Source organism: Mobula hypostoma, chromosome 2 (assembly GCF_963921235.1).
Source record: "Mobula hypostoma chromosome 2, sMobHyp1.1, whole genome shotgun sequence".
Taxonomy (NCBI): Eukaryota; Metazoa; Chordata; class Chondrichthyes; order Myliobatiformes; family Myliobatidae; genus Mobula; species Mobula hypostoma.
Genome location: NC_086098.1, coordinates 226,769,512 through 226,793,048, shown reverse-complemented (window position 1 = coordinate 226,793,048; position 23,537 = coordinate 226,769,512). Strand labels below are relative to the sequence as shown.

At 44.3% G+C, this 23,537-nt stretch overlaps 1 protein-coding gene across 2 annotated transcripts in view; it reads left to right on the top strand.

The window, feature by feature from the left end:
- Nucleotides 1-11,789, top strand: part of LOC134336961 (ciliary microtubule inner protein 1-like) — a 159,614-nt gene extending 147,825 nt beyond the window's left edge. The window contains exons 3-4 of one of the 2 annotated variants that reach the window (XM_063031692.1): nucleotides 6,119-6,217; nucleotides 10,990-11,789. In XM_063031692.1, the coding sequence (XP_062887762.1) occupies nucleotides 6,119-6,217; nucleotides 10,990-11,145 (255 nt within the window). In that variant the 3' untranslated portion in view covers nucleotides 11,146-11,789. The remainder of the gene's footprint in view (nucleotides 1-6,118; nucleotides 6,218-10,989) is intronic. The other variant, XM_063031702.1, reaches the window with a different exon arrangement.
- Nucleotides 11,790-23,537: the final 11,748 nt, after the last annotated feature.

The window sequence follows — 23,537 nt, the reverse complement described above, 5'->3', positions numbered from 1 at the left end:
AAAACACTAAGTCTAATAGACATTAGGGTAGACTACCTGGACACTCTGGCAAAGTGAGAGGGTGATTCTGTCTCTTTAGTCACTTGCCCTAAACTGTTATGGAGTACATCTCTGTGGTGGGACAGGTAAATGACCCGATCTGGTATAGGCTCCTGCAAGTGTTGGAGGAGAGGGGTTGGAGATTCTTGAACAGATGTCTCCACCCCAGGTATGTGGTTCTCATCACAAGGATCAGGCCCCTCTATCTCTGTCTCTACCTTCCGTGGACTTTGAAGGCCCACAAGCGCACACCTGTTCCACCTGATTTCACCTTGTGATGTTCTGATCACAAACAATTGTGGTGTACGTTTTCGGACTATTGTTCCTTTGGTGAATTGGTCTGAAACCCAAACAGCTTCACCAATCCTGAGCAGTGAAAAAGATTTTGCTCTGTGTGTGAGATCACGCATGCTCCTCGTTTTCTCACACCATGTTTCTCTAAGTCCAATAGGTGAGGTTGGAGAAAAGAAGGAAGAATGGGCAGGCTTGTTCTCAGTTTCCGGCCCATTGACAGCTCTGATGGACTGTAACCATTCGCAAGAGGTGTGGAGCAATAAGCTAGGATTGCTTTGCAGGGGTCTTTTGCCTTCAGTAGGAGACTCTTTAACAGTTTGTCCTGTTTTTTCCACTTCTCCATTTGCCCGTGGGTACTGTGGATTGCTGTCTGGTGTTTGAACTCATAGTCCCTAGCGAAGGCTTTGAATTCTGAGCAGCTGAACTGTGGACTGTGTTGTCTGACACAAGTGTCTCTGGTATTCCATGGTGAGCGAATACAGCTTTCAGATGCTGTATAACTGCTGCTGAGGATGGAGAGGACAGCTTGGACACCTCAGCATTCCGTGAGTAGTATCCACAGTGTGGATTTTGTCTCTTTTCAGCTCAGAAATGTCTGTGTCTGCAACTTGCCATGGAAAGTCGGGGAATTCTGAGGGACAGAGAGGTTCAGAATGATTTTTGTGCAGTTTTCTGCACATTGCTTTACATAATGTCCCAGCTATGTGCTCAGACCAGACTACCATACAGATTACCTTGCTCTCTTTGGTGGATTTGGCTGATAATTTTGGCATGCATAGAAGCAGGACTGATAAGTCTGGAGTCCTTTAGCAGGAAACCGTTGAGAATGATAAGTACGTCCCTTTCAAGCCAGTAAGGTCGGAGCTCATGAGCTCCTTTTGGAACAGCTGGCCATCCATGCTCACAGTATTCCATGACCTTGCTGCAGATTTGGTTGTTTTTCAACTCAGCGCAGATTTCATGCAGTTTACTCTGTGATGCAGGAAAACTTTCACATACCTGAGCTAAGGAGATTTCAGTATCTTCCATGAGGGCAGAATCAGCGTCTTTCCAATCACTTTTGCATGACATCCTCGACAGAGTGTCTGGTGTTGTGAAAGATTTGCCGGGAACATGTTCAATGTCGTGACAGTATCACATAAGCCTCAAACTGAATCTTTGCAGATGTGGAGGCGAGTCATACAAGTGTTTTGAGCTGAGGAGGCTGACAAGTGGCTTGTAGTCAGTTTCAAGTAGGAATTTAGTGCCAGTCAAGGAGTAGCTGAAGTGTCTGCAATCCCTCACAAGAGCCAATGTCTCCTTTTCGATTTAGGCATAACGCTGTTCAGTCGGAGTCAGTGCTCTTGTGGCATGTGCCACCGATTTCCATATACCACTGCAGTGTTACATGAGCACTTTCCCTGGACAAAGGAAGAGGCATCTGCTGAGACCTTGGTTGTTTTGTTCAAATCAAAGAGCACCACTGTTGGTGGGGAGATAAGCTCTGCTTTAAGTGATGAGAATAATTTCTGTGGTGTGTCCCAGGTCCCAACATTTCTCTGAGAGAGGAGGTCATGAAGTGGCTTTGTTTTCCCTGTCAAATCTGGAATGAACTTTCCTAGCTGGTTTACCATGCCAAGGAAAGTGCAGATCTCTGATACATTTGTAGGCTGTTCATTGTTCTGAATTCCTGCCAGTTTGCCTGAATCTGGTTGCACTCCCTCTGAGGACAGTAGGTGGCCTAAGAACTTCACCTCCAACTTTGCAAATTCACATTTCTTTTTGCTTCGTGTGATTCCAGCCTGCTTCAGTTTCTCCAAAGTAGCTTCCTCTCTTTCGTCATGTTCCTCACTTGAGCCTCCCTCCAAAGATGAGTGCGTCATCCATGTGGCAGACCATTCCTTCCAGTCCCTCCAAAATGTGGTTCATCCTCATCTGAAAGAGTTCAGGGGCTGATGTGATGTGAAAAGGGAGTCTTTTGATGATGGTATAACGTCCATATGGTGTGATAAAGGTTGTGAGCTGTTGTGATTCAGGAGTTAAACAGATCTGCCAGAACCTTGAGTTTACATCTAGTTTTGTGAAGATCTTTGTACCACCCAGCATACCCAATGTATGCTCAACAGAGGGCAGGATAAAATACTCCCACCTCACTGAATTATTCAATTTTGTTAGACTGACACAGATCCTCACTGTACCATCTGGCTTGGGAAGAGGAACAATGCCTGCATACCAGTAGTAGGTCTGTTCACTCTAGTTACAATGTCAAGCACCTCCATTCTCTCAAGTTCAGCTTTCACTTTGTTCATTAATGGGACTGATATACACCTCACTGTGGTCAGAGAGTAGGGCATCACTCCTGGCCTCAGTTGGACAAGATACTCTTCTTTCAGTGTCCCCAGGCTTGTGAACAACTCCAGGTACTTATACTACTGAACATTGTTTAGCAAATCCAACCTTGCAATGAGGTTCAGCTTTTCGATGGCATGTCGTCCCAGTAGTGCTGAGAAGAGATTCTGAACAACATAGACATTCTCTTTGAATGGTTTCTCATTTTTACGGATGGAAGAAGTAAACATTCCTTTCACAGAGTTTACGTTTCCCTCGCCCCATGAGCACTTTCTTGGTTGAGTTTAACGTACAGTATTACCTGCTTTCTTCACCAGTTTTGTAAACAGACATTCGGGATGGCTGTGACATCTGCCCAAGTGACCATTTTGAACGTCACTGCCTCATTTTGCAAATGAACCATAGTACACCAGTCTTGTCTATTTGAACGTAGAGCCCCAAAGAAAACTTTGTCTTCCTCTGAATCATGGTCTTTGACCTCACAAATAACTGTTTTCGAGTGACATTCAATTTTATAATGGAATTGGTGGCATTTCCCTTCGTTTGCTGGACAGAGCACTTTGACATGGAATGGAAACTTGCTGCATCTCCTGCAATGGACATTTTACTTGCTCTTTGTTTCGCTTCTCTGTTTTGTTTGAGCTGAGCTTTACTGTCACCTCTTTCTGTAGTCTTTCTGACTGCACCTTGTTTCCTCTCATATATCACATTTCATTTTCCTGTGAAATATTCTTTGAATTTGTCCTGCACTGTTTTGTAATTCTGTTTCTGAGCATCTGTCAGTTCTAATCCACCCATGATGTCATCTCCTTCGTCATCCATGCAGTATATCAGTGTGCCTACTTGATGCTCTTCTGAAGCCTGAGTGAGATTGCTTGCAACCTTAAATCCCTCAAAACATCTGAGCCATTTCTCAAAGTCCCCTAGTTTACAGAGGACTCTCTCTGGGTGGGGGGGTCTTCATTAGGTAAGTAGATGTAGGTGCTGCAGATATTTGCTCTACTTTCCTGTTTGCTTATTTATTAGTTTATTTATTTGGACTACAAAAATACTTTTCTCTCTCCTTGAGAGCTTGACTGACTTCTTTGCCATGTCTGTGTCCCTGTGCACTTCCCCAGGCTAGTGGTTCACAGATTGTTACAATGTATCCTCTTCCGGGTGCAGTTTCACTGAAAGTAAGCATGCAGGTACAGCAGGCAGTGAAGAAAGCTAATGGCATGTTGGCCTTCATAACAAGAGGAGTTGAGTATAGGAGCAAAGAGGTCCTTCTGCAGTTGTACAGAGCCCTGGTGAGACTACATCTGGATTATTGTGTGCAGTTTCGGTCAAAAAATTTGAGGAAGGACATTCTAGTTATTGAGGGAGTGCAGCGTAGGTTCATGAGGTTAATTCCCAGGATGGCGGGACTGTCATATGTTGAAAGATTGGAGCGACGGGCTTGTATACACTGGATTTTAGAAGGATGAGAAGGGATCTGATTGAAACATATAAGATTATTAAGGGATTGGACATGCTAGAGGCAGGAAACATGTTCCCGATGTTGGGGGAGTCCAGAACCAGAGGCCACAGTTTAAGAATAAGGGGTAAGCCATTTAGAACGGAGTTGAGGAAAAACTTTTTCACACAGAGAGTTGTGGATCTGTGGAATGCTCTGCCTCAGAAGGCAGTGGAGGCCAATTCTCAGGATGCTTTCAAGAAAGAGTTAGATAGAGCTCCTAAAGATAGTGGAGTCAAGGGATATGGGAGAAGGCAGGAACGGGGTACTGATTGTGGATGATCAGCCATGATCACAGTGAATGGCAGTGCTGGCTCGAAGGGCCGAATGGCCTACTCCTGCACCTATTGTCAGTGCAAAGGCGTTGCCTAGCAACCCTGGCCAGGTCTCAGCTCATGCACATGCAGTTAGCAACTAGCATAGGCAGTGTAGGTTAATAAAACTTTGGATTTGTTTTGTAGATATATGCAAACAAGAACAATCTTACTGTAAATTCTTGCTTATTGGACCTCCTGCTTGGTCTGCAGCATGATTTCATCGACAATCAATGACTTCTGACACCATGTTGTGTTTGTTATGAGAGAGAGTGCAAACCCACACCAGCATGGCAGCATGCAGGCCATTCAACTGAACTTTATTGATAACGCCCTTTGTACAATATGTGAACCCCTCCCATGTGTGAGTGGCATTAACCCACTAACTACCACAACAATCAGCATCCAGGGATCCAGGCAACTCTGATGGAGCGTCTCAGCACAAAGCATCAACTCTCTACTTCCCTCTATGGCTGCTGCCTAAACTGCTGAGTTCCTCCAGCACTTTGTGTCAGTGTGGAAGTAGCTTGCTGTTTTGAACTCGGGGTTGTCAGACGCTGCTGCATGTTTCATGCACAGTTTTAGAATGATCCCATTCACCATCTGTATTAGACTGAAGAGACACATCCCTGGTTGGGCCATGGTTTTAGAAAGTTCAGCGTTGGGATTGGGAGAAACTGAACAAAACTCTCTGGTGTCTGGAAGGGGCTGCAAGAGGGACAAGGACCGGACCTGTACCACCAATTCCATAAGTCACAGACAAACACTGGCTACCACGAAGACCGCTCGCCCCTGCCCCCAGAACTGGCTGAAATGGTTCATCAAAGGGATTCTGGGCTGGTGGCTTAAAAGGAAAGAATCCTGTGAATTTACTACATGAAATAATGTTGAGAACCATTCCTTCACACAGCTGGAAACCTAAAACTCTTTAGACTTGAGGCTACGTTTATCAAACATTCCATAATTGTCATTGTTGGGTGTTTCCTAAGCACAACATGCAGCTGAGTGGTCCAGCAAATAGAACCACTGCCTCACGGTGCCAGAGACCTGGATTTAGTCTTGACATTGAGTGGAGTTTGCACATTCTCCCCATAGCGGTGGTTTCTTCTGGGTGCTCCATTCCCCGCCCCCCATAAAGATGTTATGCAGGATTAGTGTAAACAGGTGGTTGATGGTCAGCACAGACTCAGTGGGCTGAAGGGTCTGGTTACATGTTGAACCTCTCTGGAACTTTATGACGTGACTAGACTTGAGTTGCAAAACGGTTATGATCTCATTTATTGACGGAAGTGACAAGGGGCTGAATGGCCTCCAGATATTCCCATGCTCCCTTGCAGGAGTGGTTACATTGCCATATTTTCCCACTTTCTGGGTCCATTTGGTCTAAATCCTGGTCCACCTGGCACTCCCAGCTTGGGCAATAGCTGAGTTACAACTGACATTTCCTTAGCCTCTCCTGGGCAAGGAACAGGATTCTTACCACAGCATCCCTGCCAAGTGAACATGTGCAAGCACAACATGTTCACAGGTGCTCTAAACTCAAATATGGTAAATGTGTGGACAGAAACTCTGCAAAGTCTGTGCTGAGATGTAAAACCTTGTGCTTAATGAGAAGCCAATGTAATCATTGTGGTTTGATTCCTTTCAGATTGAGGCTGAACAGGAGAAACTGAGAAATAAATGCAGACTGCTTACTCCCGAACACCTGAAAGTTCGCCCTGCATCTCCAGTCAGCAAGTACATCCAGGTTGGCTGGGCTTTTGTTCTGCTGAATCTTGGCTAATGTAATAAAACACTTGCAACAGCATCACTGGCACATAGGATTAGAGGCACAGCATTCACAAGAAAAACATAAATTAAACATCAATTAAACACAACTTTTACAAGAGATAACACAATTAGAACAAAGAGGTTCATTTTGGAGGTTCGAAAAAGCAGTCACAGCATATCAGGATCAGGTAATTATCTGACATGCAGTATGTTGCCAAATTTGTTGCATTGTGGAGCAATGTAGTGAAAGAAATAAAACAGGACTATAAGTTATAATAAAATAGTGTAAAAGAAGTAGTTATCATGGGTTCACGGACAATTCAGAAATCTGACAGCAGAGGGGAAGAAGCCGTTCTGAAAACTTTGAATGTAGGTCTGCCAGCTCTTACCGGCTGCATAATTGCTATTCAGATCAGCAATGAAGGCAATTTACAAACTTTGAATCCAAAGTTACATTGATTGTTTATTCTGGGGAATTGGCAAGACAGATGAGTTTGATTGGCAGAGATGCATGAGAGCTGACTAAAGGTTGGGTGCAGGTGGCAAAGATTTGCAGTTGAATGCATTGCAAGTAGAAGTAGAAGGGAAAAGTAGTCGTGGACCTCCCTGTGGTTGTACGATGTCACGGTCAAGAACCCATCTCATACAGGACATTGTCACTAGCCAGACACTCCAGGTAACACAAGAGCTTTAGATGTGGCACATGAAATGATACGATGAAGTGACAAGACTGCTGGGTACCTGCAGCCAGTGAGAAGGTGCTGACTCTTCTTGTGCTGTTTTCCAGCGTGAAAGCTACGAACCTCACCCACACAGGGAAGTGGTGAAAGAGACACAGTGAAGTTATCAGAGTTAGGGCAAGGATGGCATAAGGCATCAGTGGCCAATTCTTTTTTTCCAAATGGCTTTCCCAAGTAAGTGTTACATGCTGTAATGTTAATGTATGAAACAGTTTTTAGAAACTGCAGATGCTGGAAATCTGAAATAAAAACAGGAAAGAATAGGGAACTTCAGCAGGCTGGTCGGCACCTGGGGAATCATTGACCGGGGGTGCTAATTGTCCAGCTCTCCACAAACGCTGAGCGTCCCATCCATTTTCTGCCGCTTAAGTTATAGATTTTAATTAAGGGGAAGAGAGGGGCATGAGGGGGAAGGAGGAAAGGAAAGGAGTGTGTCAGGCTGCAGAGCAGGAGCAATCAGGTGACAAATAGTGATGTTGATGCAAGGTTAAAGGAAGCGGTGATGGGGACAAGCAAGAACACAAAGGACAGGTCTTGGGCAATGCAAATGGAACTGAAGGATAATGAGCAATAGTTGTTTGACATCTCTGCACTTAAGGGATGCAGTGTGCAGGAAGGAGGGTGTGGATATGGATCGATGCCCTCTTCACATTGTTACCATCGGGTAGGAGGTACAGAAGCCTGAAGACACACACTCAGTGATTCTTCCCCTCTGCCATCCAATTCCCATGAATACTACCTCACTGAGTTTTTATTTTTTTTTTACACTACATATTTTAACTTAACTATTTAATAGGCATATATAAACTTAATATATCTCAGTTTTTTCTGTTCTCTATATTGATTTATCATGTATTTCATTATACTGCTGTCGTAAAGTTAACGAATTTCATGACCTATGCCGGTGATATTAAACCTGATTCTGATTCTGATGAATAAGAGTCTGCATGTTGAATGGAGGTGAGTAATTCTGGAGGTATACAGCTCAGTACATGATAGATGGTGACAGGGATTTGGAGGTGAGCGTCATTCAGAATACTGTGGGCAGATTCACACTGCATGACTGTTGGCAGCACGGATAATGACCACTCAACCCCACCTGTGAGTCAACAGCTCTGACACTGTCAGCATGCCTGATTTTTACACTGAGGTCAGAGCCGGCACTGCATGGCACACAACTTGTTCAAAGCCACCATAATCAGGATCAGACATCCAGTACTGGAGGGAAATGAGTGCCTGATGGTGCTAATTAAACAATGCAAATAGTCTTTGCTTTTAAAGATCCTCGTAATCTGGGCTCCTGGGTCAAAATTGCAGGATGCTCCCTAATCTGGCGCTGATCAGCACACAGTTTACTGGGTGAATTCTATGGTTATGACCTTTTCTCACCCTCCAAGTTTTCAGACCTCGTGCACCAGTGTAACAAAAACAGAACAGTACTTTCTCCCCCACTCCCTAAGTCCGCAGCTTTCTTTTTTGGAAAGCTCGCAGGAGCCTAGGTAGCAACACAAAAAAGTTACAGCATTCACACAGGTGTTCCTTTAGGTGAATATTCCCCTACACAAATAAGAACCCCTTTTCCTAATCCTATTCTCATCTGTGTACAGGCACTGTTGAAAATGGTGAACATACGAAGGTCCTAATTAAACCATCAAGAGAAGCACCAAATACCTCCCACCAGAAAGAAATAACAGATAATCATGAGGCAGAGTTGGTGGGGCGGGGGTGGAACAAAAGATTGCTTCAGCTTTGTATCTAAGAATTTGTATTTGCTGATACAATTCCAATGTGTTCAATTCTAAATCTTTGCCACCTGCTCTCCACCTTGTGTCAGGTCCAATGCACCTCTCCACCTATCAGACTCCTCCATTCATGTCCATTCCTCAGAATAAAATATGTCCTTAAGATTGCAAGATTCTTGATGGACCTCACAAGGTGTGAAATGTTGCCATGGACAGTGGGAATGCAGGGTTGCATTGGAATTGGCTAGGATCTTAGCAAATAGAACAGGTCTGAGTCCATTTCTTATACCTGATTTGCAATTACACAAGTTCTAAAAAAATTTAGAGGCATATGAAGGAAAATAACATGTTGCCTTCTCATTATTCCAACTGTAAACTATTAACTGTGTATGAAAGTGCCATGTATATCTATATCAACCTACACCTATACTTTTTTGTTCATGGCTGTATCTGATCTAACCATCTCTATTTTCCTATCCTATCACATAAGCATCTGCAGCCTTCCAAATTTAATATGCCCTCCAGTTCCTCAGCAAACCCCTGTGCTTCTGGTAGCTGTGCTAATAAGCCTAAACCTCCTCCTAGCCCACCATACAGTCTCCTGACCATCTCTCCCTTCCCCTTTCCCTTTGCTGCATCATCATTTTAGTCATGTAATCGAACACCGATTTTCCTTTTTGGTCTTTCCCACATCACACCGACTCTTCCATCTCCCTGCTTCCAAGTTGTGGTCCTGAAACATTGCCTTTGTTCCTCTCTTCAGAAATGCTGTCGGATCTGTTTGTTGAGTATTTCCAGCATTCACTGCTGGTCATCTTTCCACCTTTCACTTTGTCTATCAACATTTTCCATCTCACTTGTCCATCAATATATGTTTTATTACATTTATTCATTTATGTGCAAACATTTATGAGAATTCCGTCAGGACCCGAGGGTCTGAGCTATCGGGAAAGGTTGGGCATGCTAGGATTTTATTTCTTGGAAGGTACAAGACTGAGGGGTGACTTTATAGGGGTGCATAAAATCATGAGGAGCACAGATAGGGTGATTGCACACAAGAGATTTTGCAAATGCCGGAGATCTTGAGCAATGCACACAAATGATGGAGGAACTCAGCAAGGCAGGAAGCAAACATGGATACTGCATGACTTCCTGAGTCCCTCCAGCATCTTGTGGGTGAATTCACACAATATTTTTTCTCCAGGATAGAGAATCTACTACCACTGGGGTGGTGGTAGAGGCAAATACATTAGGAACATTAAACTCTTAGATAGGCACAAGGATGATCAAATAATGAGGACTATGTAGGAGGGAAGGGCTATATTGATCTTTGAGTAGATTAAAGGATGGGCACAACATTGTGAGCCTAAGGACATGTATTGTGTTGTTATGTTCTATGTTGTAAAGAAGAGGGCATGGGTTTAAAGTGAGAGAGTAAAGATTTAAAAGAGTCTTGAAGTACAACCACTTCATGCGGGTTCTGGCATATATACTCAGTGTCCACTTCATTACGTACATCTGTTTGTTAATGTAAATATCCAATCAGCCAATCACGTGACAGCAACTCAATGCATAAAAGCATGCAGAAATTGTCAAGAGGTTCAGTTGTTGTTGTTCAGACCAAACATTAGCATGAGAAAGAAATGTGATCCAAGTAACTTTGACCATGTTGTTGGTGCCAGATGGGGTGGTTTGAGCATCTCAGAAACTGCTGATCTCTAGGGATTTTAATGTACAACAGTTGCTATAGTTTATACAAGGTCAGGGTTAGTGTGCAGCAACTCTGTGGACAAAAATGCCTTGTAAATGAGAGAGATCAGAGGAGAATGGCCAGATTGGTTCAAGCTGACAGGAAGGCAACAGTATCTCAGTAAGACCATGTGTTACAATCGTGGTGTGCAGAAGAGTATCTCTGAACGCACAACATGTCGAACCCTGAAGTGGATGGGCTACAGCAGCAGCAGACCACAAACATACACTCACTGGCCACTTTATTAGGTACAGGAGGTATCTAATAAAGTGGCCACTTAGTGTCAACGGAATGAGCTGCCAGAGAAATAGTTGAGGCAGATATGCTTAACGGCATTTAATAGGCTTTTTGACCTATACATGGATAGGAAAGGTTTAGAGGGTTATGAGCCAAGCTCAGGTGAATGAGACTAATGTAGATGGTCATCTTGGTTGGCATGGTTGAGTCGGGCCCAAGGGCCTGTTTCCATTCTACTTACTCTAGTTTTCATTGACAATCTCCACCTTTGTTTCTGCAGGTGGCTCCATCTCCTGCCGTACCAAAGACGACACAAGGTTTGATAGGCTGGAGGTCCGGGGTAGCAGGATTAGAGCTGGAGCGATATGGAAGCTCCCGGCAAGGAAAATGGAGCTTTCTCCATCAAATGAAATGGCCAGAAGACAGTATTGACTGACAGTTCCTCAGTGAGATCATTTTCACCATCAGTCAAACTGATGTGAAAGCTCAGCAATGCTGGTTTTAACTTCGGCTTTGTCACCACTCTAGGTTGTCCCTATGGTTTTAAGATTCTTTTGTTTGAGAATACCTTTTCATAAGATTTATAAAGCATATGGAAATATATGAAAGAGAAATATTTTCCACCATATGTTTTTTTCTCTTCCTCCTATCTCCTCCTATAAACTCCTATCGCAGAGAAATGAATCACTTTCAATTTTTGGCCAGTAACACTGAGATACAATAATGTTTACTGAATTAACTAATATAATGCTGACTGAATTAGAATAAAGGAGCATGGAGACCTTTCACAGTCAGTGAGGGCTTTTTAATCATTCAGATCAATTGACAGTCAAACACTACGAGAATTGCTTAATATTTGTATGGCATTACGTCACTTAGAAAGTGTAGTTCAACTTCACAATAAATTGCTCTTCTACAAAAGTGATTTCTTCTGTGCCTTCGTTACTCATTGTACTTTGGAATTCATCCTGCCTTTTTCCCCTTTTTGCTGTGGTCGTTGTTATTAGTGAGAAAGGCTGCTGTTGGGAACTCCAGGCTATTGAGGGTGACGCCTTCTTGTGTGCACATCAGCACTTTGCATCTCTGCCCTCTATGTCCACTGAGATGTTGACACCTTCACCGGGAAGAGGCTGACAAATCTGAACACTTACCCAATGATTGTACCCAGGACTCACTCTGGCCCAGCAGGCAAAAGCTTTAAGTGTTCCTGTAGAGATATTTAAGGTGCGGCTTCATGTTTGCATCCTGTCCCAATGAACAGCTTCTGAACTTAAATCAGCCACTGCCATGTTTTATACCTCAATAATAGGCAGTACAGCTCAGCTACCTGGGCCCAGTGGAGTTACTAAAAGTGTTATTACTGATGGATTAAAACTGATCTACGGTATTAGTATTGGTTCCCCCTTAGAGAACAATCTGGACCAACCCTCACAGAAGATCTTTCAAAAGCTCTGCCTTCATTTCAGCACCTGTTCCTTGTAACCAACTCTGCTACAAGAACAGTTCCAGTGTCTCCAATCTCTTCCCATAGCTCACTGCTGCCAGTATCCTGACACACAGAATGCAGCCGTGGAGGGAGATGAACAGTCAGCGTTTGGCCACTCCTGCTGAAGTGTCTAAGCCGGAAATGTTGACTGCCCATTTTCCTCCATAGACGCTTACTGACCCACTGAGTTCCTCAAGCATCCCGATCCAGTTTTCCAGCGTCTGCGGTCTCAAGTATCCTGGCAAGCTTCCTCTGAACTCCATCAACAATATCCCAGTCAAGACTTGGACAATGATTTACAGACTTCCAATGTGAGTTTTTTCTGTATTTAGAAAGCCAGAACACATGCTATTGAACCAGCTCACACTTCACTTCTGCACTAGGTTTTGTGAACATGGCAGTGCAGAAAGGTGTAGAATTCCAGGTACAATGATGGGGTATCTACTAGGATGTAGGTATAATAATGTATTTTGTAGGGGTATCCAATGGATTATCTAAAGGTGTTGTGTTCCTAAGGCACAAGGTGTTTACAGGGGTCAAGCATGCAAAGACAATAAATGCCTGAATATTAGGCTATTGTTATAATAACTTGGAGGGGCAAGAGGGCAGGGTTTAATGTGCAGAATTTAGGAGTCAGGATCAGGGCTAGGGTTTGGCATACAGGATGTAGGGTGCAGGAGACGGGGACAGGACTCATGCAGGATGTAGGATGCAGGAAACGGGGTGGGGCCAGGGTCAGGGCTCATGACTCAGGCGAGCACTGGGCAAACCTGCACCAGGTAATTGACTACATTTCCAACCAATGAGTCTTTTACCAAAAGGTGGTTTAACATCACTAACACCAACAGCTGTAGTTACCCTGGAGGATAACACTGCTCCATCCTCTGCCCACTGCTTACACCTTCCCTCTCACTCTGTCCAGCTCAATCACCTCTTCATTCCTTGCTTCCTCCCTCTGACCTCCTCCATTGTTCACCCTCCCCACTTCATCCTGACATCCTGCAAAGCGCCCCCTCCTTCATCTCCATCACCAGCAATGCCTGTCCACTCATCACCATTCCCTCCATCATCCTCCCTCTATTTCTCCATCACTTTCCCTCCCTTTCTGGCTCTTTCCCTCTCCATTCACTCCATTTCCTTTCCTTCATAACTCAGTCCCTCTATCCATTCTCCATCCCTTCACCCCCTCCATTCACCTTCTCCCTCCTCCAGCAGCTTCCTCTGCTACCCCCTCATCCCTCTCTCCTCCAAGCCTATTTCTCCTCATTTCCCTCAATCCACTCCCTCCCTGTTCCTTGCTCCAGACTATTCTAACACTCCACCCAAATCGGCTTCCTTTCCCTTCACCCACCATTCCTATCGTTCTCTCTCGACCCGCCCCCGGGCTCCTCGTTCATCCCACCAGCCAGCTCTGGGCTGGGCGGCTATTCTGGTGCTGCTGGGCCTGGTAGCAGCTGCTTGCTGGTGGAAGGTGCTGCTGGCTGGACCTGGTCTGGTTTCCTGCGCCTTTCCTGGGTCAGCCTTGGGCCCCTTGATGGCCTCCCTGCCTGGGGCAGGATCCCTCCGTTCAGCGAGTGTCCCCCGAGGTCCCCACGACTTCAGCAGGTTGGCCATGTAGAACTCTCCGTGTGTGCCCGTCTGCCATGTCTTCAGCGCAGAGTCGAACTTCTGGTGGGCAAAGAGATCCGACCTCTCCATGGGAGCGGCAGGTTTGAACCCAGCGGTCCTCTTCAGCCACTGGAAGTGCAGGATCTTGCCCACATTCTCCTTGTGGCCGGTCAGACGGGCCAGATCCAGTACTGTCCGCCCTTTACTGTCCGTGCCCTCGATGTCTGCTCCTTGCTGGAGCAGGTAGCTGATGCATGAGCCCCTGGCCCCCATCACTGCCATGTGTAGGGCCGAGTGCCCGTCTCTTGTTCTGGTGTTCAGATTGGTGCCTGTAGATAGAAAATCAGATTGGAATGTGGTAGATAAAGGGGGGAGGGGTTAGTAAGAGAGAAGACACTGCATTGAGGCTTAAATCCCAGTGAAACTCCAATAAGAAATCCCAATGTCTCCAGGTCCGGCTCACTCCTTGGTCTGGAATTATGAGCCTGTGATCCAGTGTGATTCTGTCTGTCTGGAGTTTGCATGTTCTCACCCTGTGACTGGGTGGGTTTCTCCCAGGTGCTCCTAATTTCCCCCTACATCCCAAGGACACATGGGCCAGTGGGTTAATTGGCTGCTGTAAATTGCCCCAACTCTGGTGAGGTATCTGATAGGGTGATATCAGAGTGACCATCTGGTCAATGAGTGAATGAACCAGAATTATAGAAAGATACAACACAGAAACAGGCCACTCAGCTACCTCACCCAAAATGACCATGATGACTCATCACATTTGCCTGTGTTAGACCCAGATCCCTCCAGGCCTTTCCTGCCCAAATCTTTCAAATTATGTAATAGTATCTGCCTCCACTCCTTCCTGTCAGCTTGTTCCAAATATTCACCAGTCTGTGGAAATCTTACCCTTCCCTTAAATTTCTTCCCCCTCGCCTTTAAACCTGTTGTTTCTAACTTCTCTGTCCTGGGAAAAGCTCTTGGGGATGATTCATGGTAACTAAGGGGAGCCAATGAGAATGTGGGAGAATAAAAAGAAATGGGATTAATATAAGATTAGTGTAACTGGATGGTTGATGGTCAGTGCGGTCTCAATGGGCCGAAGGATCTGTTTCCATCTGGTATCCTGGCTCTGTCTCACCAGGGGTCGGGAACATGGTCCAGGGTAGAGGCCGGAGGCAGGATTGGGGATTGGAAGGTAGGCAGTTTTGCGGCTGGAGTAAGAGTACCGGGATGTTTCCCTCACCATTCAAACTCACCAGGAACAGCAGTGGGTGCCAGAACTGTGACACCAAAGCCAATCAAGACACACAATTTAGTGTCGATGGGAAAGACCATTACACACAGAGGCAACAAAATTGCCAGCATGTAAACAGGTCCTTCCACCCATTGAGTGCATACTGACCATAAACCACTCATCCTACGTTAATCCTAATTTAATTCTCCCCATATTCTCCTCAACTCCCACAACTTACCTGCACTGTAGCAGAATTTACAGCAGGCAGTTACATAACGTACCTCCCCTCCGCTTTTACAGGAAGTCAGAGGAAACCCATGCAGCGACAGGGAGAACATGCAGACTCTACTCTGATGGCAGCCGAGGTCGAGGTTGAACTTGGGCCTCTGACAGTGTAGGCAGCTGTTCTACCATCATTGTGCCATAACTTACTATATTTTAACAGTTTTGAAGTATACCACTGTAATCATAAAGAAAAAAGCATAAAGGGCTATGAAATATCCTTGGCAATTAGCATTAAAGAGGATGGCAAGGCACTTTAATACTTACATTAAAAACATGGGAAGACAACCAGGGAGAGATTAGGACCATTCAAAGATAAAAGAGGGAATTTATAAATAAGAGATTATGAAGATGCTAGAAATCTTGAGCAATACACACAAAATGCTGGAGGATCTCAGTAAACCAGGCAGATGCTTTTACACTGAAAAGCTTTTCTTGCGTACTGTTTATACAGATCGAATCATCACACAGTGCATTGAGCTGGAATAAAGTAAAACTGTAACAATGTAGAATAAGAAGAGGTTCACGAGAATGATTCCAGGAATGAAAGGGTATTCATACGAGGAGCATTTGATGGCTCTAGCCCTCTATTCGCTGGAATTTAGAAGAATGGGGTGGGTGGATCTCATTGAAACCGATTGAATGTTGAATGAGCAAGATAGAGTGGAGGGGGACAGGTTGTTTCCTATAGTGGGGGAGCCTAGAACCAGAGGGCACAGCCTCAGAATAGGGGATGTCTATTTAGAACGGAGCTGGACAGGGATTTCTTTAGCCAGAGGGTGGTGAACCTGTGGAATTCGTTGCCAAGGGTGGCTGTGGAGGCCAGGTCACTGAGTGTATTTAAGGCGAAGGTTGATAAGTCCTTGATTAGTAAGGGCGTGAAAGGTTATGGGGAGAAGGCAGAAGAAAGGGGTTGAGAGGAAACATGGATCAGCCATGATGAAATGGTGGAGCAGACTTGATGGGCCAAATGGCCTGGCCTAAATCTGCTTCTATATTTTATCATCTTTATTTATCTTTATTGAATATAATGAAAAAGCTTCCAAAAGAAGTGCAGTGCAGGTAGATGATAAAATGCAAGATCATAACAAGGTAGATTGTGAGGCCAAGAGTCTACCATGTCATACAAGAATTCCATTCAAGAGCCTGATAACAATGGATAAAAGCTGTTCTTGATCCTGGTAGTATGTGCTTTTAGGTTTTTGTATCTTCTTCCCAATGGAGAGGATGTCCAGAGTGGGTGTGGCCTTTGATTATAATGGCTGCTTTGCTGAGGCAGCAAAACGTACAGATAGAGCCCACAGAGGGGAAGCTGGTTTTTGTGATGCATTGAGCTGTGTCCACAACTTTCTGCAGTTACTTGCAGTCACGTGTAGAGCATTTACCAGAGCAAGCTGCTATTCAACTGAACAGATGCTTTCCATGGGTCATCGATTGAAATCCATCCTGGACCTTGAAGCCCTCAACCTCAACACTGCTGATGTAGATAGGAACATATGCACCACCCTAGTTCCTGAAGTCAATGACAAACTCTTTACTTTTTTGACATTGAGGGAAAGATTTTTGCGATGGCATCATGTCACTAAGCTTTCTATCTCCTTTCTAAGTGAATAGTTTGCCTTGGTATTCACCAAGGAAACAGATATGGAGAATATTAGTGTGGAGCATGCAAATGTGCAAGGACATTTTGAGATCAAGAAGGTGGTGGTTCTAGTTCTCTTGAAGATCATCAAAATGGATAAGTCTCCAGGTTCTATTGGGATGCACCCCAGGCTACTGGAAAAGGCAGGAGAGGAGACTGTTGGGGCCTTGTCAAAGATCTTTGCATTATCAAGAGGCAAGGTGGTGGAGAACAGGTGAGAAACCAATATTGTTCATTTGTTTAAGAAGGGAAACGGAATAATACAGGAAATGATTTGCTGTTAGCCTCTCATCAGTGGCTTGGAAATTATTCAAAAGGATTTTTTGGGATGGGACTTATGCTTATTCGGAAACACAACCTAATCAGGGACAGTCAGCATTGCTTAGTGCGGGGCAGGTCACACCTTACAAACTTGGCTGAGTTTTTTGAGGAGATGACAAATGTGACTTACAACATTAGGGCTGTAGATGTCATCTACTTGGATTTTAGTAGGACATTTGATAAGGTCCCTCATAGTAGGTTGATCCGGAAGATTAAGGTCCTTGGGAAACATGGTGACTTGTTATTTTCGATTTAGAGCCAGCTTGCCCATGGAAGACAGTTGTGAAAAGGTGTCATTCTGGCTGGAGATCTGTAACCAGTGCTTTTCCACCAGAATCTGAGCTGGGAACTCTTGTTTGTTCCATATAACCTATATAGATTACTTGGATGAAAATGTAGGTCATGTTATGTTATTTTTATGTTTTTTAACTTCAGAAATGAATCAAAAGAATATTGGTGTACTTTGTTTCTTCTTTAGTGAGTCGCTCACATATGACGTGGTGACATAATGATGTAGGCCATTCACGTACTTCTTATGTATAATCCATAGTGAATTATATAAATACCAAACAATGTTTAATCAAACAATGTATTTCAAAGTTCAAAGTAAATTTTTATCAAAGTACCTACATATCACCAGATTCATTTTCTTGCAGATGTACTCAATAGGTCCAATAACTATAATAGAATCAATGAAAGACTGCATCAACAGGGCAGAAACCAGTGTGAAAAAGACAACAACCTGTGCACATACAAAAAAAGGGAAAAAAAAAATAAGTACACAATAAATATCAAGAACATGAGATGAAGGGCCCTTGAAAGTGAGGTTGTGGGAACAGCTCAGTGATGGGGCAAGTGAAGTTGAGTGAAGTTATACCCTCTGGGTCAAGAGCCAGCCTGATGGCTGAGGGGTAATAACTGTTCCTGAACTTAGTGATGTGAGTCCTGGGGCTCCGGTACCTTCGTCCTGATGACAGCGGTGAGAAGAGAGCATGATGTGGGTGGTGGGGGTCTCTGATGATGAATGCTGCTTTTCTGCAACACCACTGCGTGTAGGCTTTAGCCTCGATAGACTGGCTTGATCCACTACTTTTTGCAGGATTTTCCATTCAAGTATTACTGAAAATATTAAATTCACAACACTCTTCCCTGCTTTGCTATAAGCTCCAATTCAATATAAAATGCATCTCAATTTTACTATGTAATATATTGCTCTCTAGTCATCTTATATACACACTATACCAAATAGTACAACTACTACATAGACTTCCACAGAATAGTAAACTTTAAATTGTCCTATTCAGGCCTAAAGATTTAATCCCTGTGGAGGATTTCTTACTGTTGTAGGCCAACATCTTTCCTGACGAGGTGGGGGGTCACTCTGCTTGGCAGGTGAGACTTGGGGCTGTGAAACAATCTCAGGTTCTGGGGCTCCTCTGCGGTGGTTGTAGGAGCTGACCTTGGGACTACAGGAAATGGTTCTGCCAGCTCTGGGCTCCATTCTTCCCTAATAATTGACTCCATTCTCCTCATCTGATCAAGGTGTCATATTCCAGATGACATCAGAAGCAATCTCCACTGTGCAGGGGAGCGGTCCAGTTCTGCCCTTAATCTTTCTGAGCACCCACTTTTGGTCACCTCTGCGGTCTCTCACCAGGACTGCTTGTCCAGGAGTGAAACATCAAACCTCTTTGTTTGAGGAGCTCTCAATTCGCCTCAGTTGTTTGTCCTGCATACTCCCTCTGAGATTGGGTTTGAGGAGACCCAAGTGTGAGCACAAGGGACGACCCAGGAGCAGTGTAGCTGGTGGGTTGTTGGTTATGGTGTGTGCTGCATTGTGATATGCAAGGAGGAGATTGATGAGCTTCTGATTCAGTGTCAGTGTAGCGTGTTCTGCTGACGTTGCTTGCAGTGTGTTCTTTAGACTGAATAAACCTTACCGCCAAGCCATTTGTAGCTAGGTGGTACAGTGCAGATGTAATATGTTTTATTCCATTCATTTTCAGGAATGACTGAAACTGTTCTGTAACAGACTGTGGTCCACAGTCAGTGACTAAATGTTCTGGAACACAATACTGGAGAAGAGGCTTCTCCACACATCAACAGTGTGTGAGGCTGTAGTGGAGACTATTGGGAACACTTCTGGCCACTTTGTAGCTGCAGCCAGTACTACCAAACAACTTGTCCTCATAGATGGTCTGGCAAAATCCACATGAATCCTCTGCCAAAGCAATGCCAGGAACGGAGAGGCACTGCTCTTGGCATTTTCTGGACATGTTGGCATCCTGACCAGTGCATGGCAAGCTGCTCCAACTGTTGGTCTATCCAAGGCCACCAGACAAAGCTTTCAGTTTGACCACACCTCTATGACCGAAATGTAGCTCCTCAGACACTTTAGCTCTCAGCTTGGATGGTACAACTCTCAATCCCCACATAAGGCAGCCCCCTCATCAAGGGCAAATACATCCTAGTGGTGGTAAAAAGGGGGGAACTGGAGTTTCTGCTGCACATTCCAACCTTTTTGGATTGCTCTGTAGACCTGAGACAGTGTGGGGTCTTTTCTGGTTTCTCTTCAGATCATTTCTGCCATAATAGGGAGACTTCCGATTTGCATTTGTGAAAATATGTCAGGAGGAGTGTCCTCTTTTGAAAGTTTTTCAGATATTTCCTTTACCAAGGGTAAACAACAATCCATCAGCATTTTCATGATTAATTGTCCTCTTGGATTCGATCTTGTAACTGTGTCCTCCAAGAAACTGAGCTGATCCCTGCATTTGTCTATTGAAAATGGACAATAGTGCTTGCTGATCAGTAATGAGAGTTAACTCTCTCATACAAGTACTGGTTGAAACATTTTACACCCCAAACTGTGCTTAAGGCCTCTCTGTCAATCTGTGCATAATTTTTCTCTGCAGGGGTAAGGGAACATGATACAAAGGCTATGGGGCATTCACTTCCATCACTCAGAACATGTGACATGACAGCACTTATAGGCAAGACATCATAGGCAAGCTTCACTGGATGACGTGGATCATAATGTGTGAGTGCAATGTCTGACATCACCATTTCCCTTGCCTTTTGTAAGGCCACCTCACACGGCCTTGTCCATTGCCATTTCTTCCCGATCTGTAGTAACGAGTTCAAGGGCAGAAGCACATTAACCAGGTTTGACAGGAACCTGTTATAGTAAGTGACAAATCCTAAAAAGGACAATAAATGCAACATGCCCTTTGATCTTGGGGCATCACCACTACTTGAATTTTCTGAGCACACTTGTGCAAATCTTGTGCATCAATGCTGTGACCACAGTAAGTGAAGTTTGGTTTAAAGAATTCACAATTGTCATGTCGTACTCTGAGCCCATAATCTTCTAATCTTTTTAACAATGTCTTGAAATTTTGGAGATGTTCCTTGTCATCTTTGCTGGTAACAATGATGTTATCCAGGTAATACTGAGGGCTTGCACAGCCTTGCAGCACCCCTGGTCTGTGGCTTTCCATCAGAATGGTGTAAATACTACTCCATCAATTAGCCTATTATAGTGATAAAGTCCTTTGTGAGCATCTATGGTGAAAAACACGTTGGACTCTTCTTCCATCTCCATTGATATGTAGGTTTCAGCTAACACACACAAAATGCTGGAGGAACTCAGCAAGCCAGGCAGCATCTATGGAAAAGAGTACAGTCGGCGTTTCAGGCCAAGACCCTTCAGCAGGACTGGAGAAAAAAAGATGAGGAGTCAGAGATAGAGGACCCCACCCATAGAGATAACAACACCTGCAGCCATGTCTTGAACATGTTGTTGCATTCTGTGTTTGCGATGCTCCCATATCCTCTGAATCAGCTTCGCCTTCATTATTTCTGGTGATAGTTGACTACAATTTACTTCAGAAAAGGTGTTAGCAGTAATGCTTTTAGTTGAATTTCTTGTCTACTGATCTACCAGTATCTGTTGCACAACTTCAGTCGTGCCATCTTAAACCAGAATCAAGCCCATCACCGAACTGACAATGCTTCAACAATTTCTTCAATTCAGCCACGTAAGCTGAAATGGAACCCCTTCCTTTTCATTCCACTTATAAAACCTAAAGCGTTCTGCAATCAATAATGGTTTTGGTTCTGGATGTTTTTGCATTACCTTCACGATATCAGAAACACTCATTTCAGCTGATTTTGTTGGAGCAGTTAACCATCTAAGCAAACTGTATATTTTCCACCTATTGCGCTCAGTAACACTGGCATTCGCTTTTCATTGGGTGTTTCCTTTGCTTCAAAGTACAGCTCAATTCATTCAGTATGCATCATCCAGTTGTCAGATGTGCAATCAAACACATTTATCTTTCCAAATGTAGCCAGCCATTTCTGCTTTTTTAATTTATTATTAATATTACCTGGTACTCACTGTTTATGAATTTTGTCTGTTTTCTGCCTTTTTTTTAACTCAACTGTATCTCCCCCCTTCCAAAGAAACGTGCTGCACTTCAAAAGTCATTTTGGGTTCGTTTTAAAACTATCTTGTCACCACTGTTATGTAATGTAACTCCAGAAGCTAATCAAAAGAAAAGTCTGGGAGTCCGGGATATTAGTGTGCTTTATTTCTCCTTAGTGAGGTGCTCACATATGACGTGGTGGTGTAATGACATAAGCCATTCATATACTTCTTACATGTAGTCCATAATGAATTATGTAAACAAAGAAAGCTTAATATTTACAATATTACTCAAATATTACTGAAATATTATTAAATACACTACAGATGGGTGGCTAGTAAGTTTGTGTATGGCATGAACATTGGAGGGGTTGTAAACAGTGTAGAGAGTTGTCAAAGGATCTCTCTCTCTCTGGCTATCCATCCCATTGGATGATGATGGTTCCTTTCAGTAGAAAGGAACAGCGTGTGCGTGAGTGGATTTTAGGTGAGTAGGGGGTTGCACAGGTCCAGACCCACCCTCTCGACATCCCCTCCCGGATCCAGCGGCATGGTGGGGTCCAAGATGGCTGGGAGAAGTTCTGTTGCAGTGAATGGCCAAACCAAACTTCGATGCAAGGGATGCCCTTTCCGCGCTTCACGGCACGTGTTTGCTACATGGCCGTTGACCCTACGAGAGGGTTCATTCGCCCTTTGACAGAACTTGTTTTTCGTCCTGCCGGGTGTCTAGCCACCCTCCTCACCAGGCAAGCTGGTGGGGGAGCCGGTTTAGTCGCCGACCACCCGACCATGCGACAGGTAGTACTGGGTTACACGGTACCAGTAGCACTCATACGAGTGATCTGAGGCTAAGAATAAGGCGCTGGTGAACCATGGTGACGTGTTACAGGCAGCTTACAAAACTCCACCGAGATGCAGCACAGAGCGTCATAGGAAGTCATTCCTGCCTGTGGCCATCAAACTTTACAACTCCTCCCTTGGAGGGTCAGACACTCCGAGCCGATAGGCTGGTCCTGGACTTATTTCCTGGCATAATTTACATATTACTATTTAACTATTTATGGTTTTGTTACTATTTATTATTTATGGTGCAACTGTAACGAAAACCAATTTCCCCCGGGATCAATAAAGTATGACTATGACTATTCTAAGTATACTTCTTTTGAACTACTCCCACCGCAACCTGCATCTTTAAGTAACATATTTTTGAAAGTCTTAACGAACTAGCGATTTCACGATCTTCTGAAAGATTCAGCGGACTTAACTCTCGGGCATGCTTGAAGCAGACAAAGGTACATCGCCATGGCTGAAAGAGAGGGAGGAGGGGAAGGATGCAAGCCAGGCTAAAACAAAGGGGCATGAAACTTCCTCTACCCAGCATCATATTTGCAAATGTACAGTCTCTGAAGAACAAGATTAAGGACCTAAAGGCAAGATTGCTGTATCAAAGGGAAACAAGGGATTGCTGCATTCTCTGTTACATGGAGACGATGCTTATTCCAAACACACAAGGTACATAGTAATACCTGAGAGCTTTCAAGTACACAGTATGGACTGGACTGCTGATTCAGAGAAGGCAAAAGCTGGAGCTCTGTAATGCATGATGAACTCTTTGTGGTGGACTTGTTACCCGCCAGTTCCCTGACCTGGAACATCTAATAACCAATTGCCGACTATACTACTTACCAAGAGGGTTCTCCTCCATGATCCTTTCCACAGTTTACTTACCACCAAAGGCCAATATTAAGCAGGCACTCAATGTACTGAGTGCCGCCATCAGCAAACAAGAAACAGCTGGCCACAACGCCTTTCAAATCATTGCCGGGGATTTC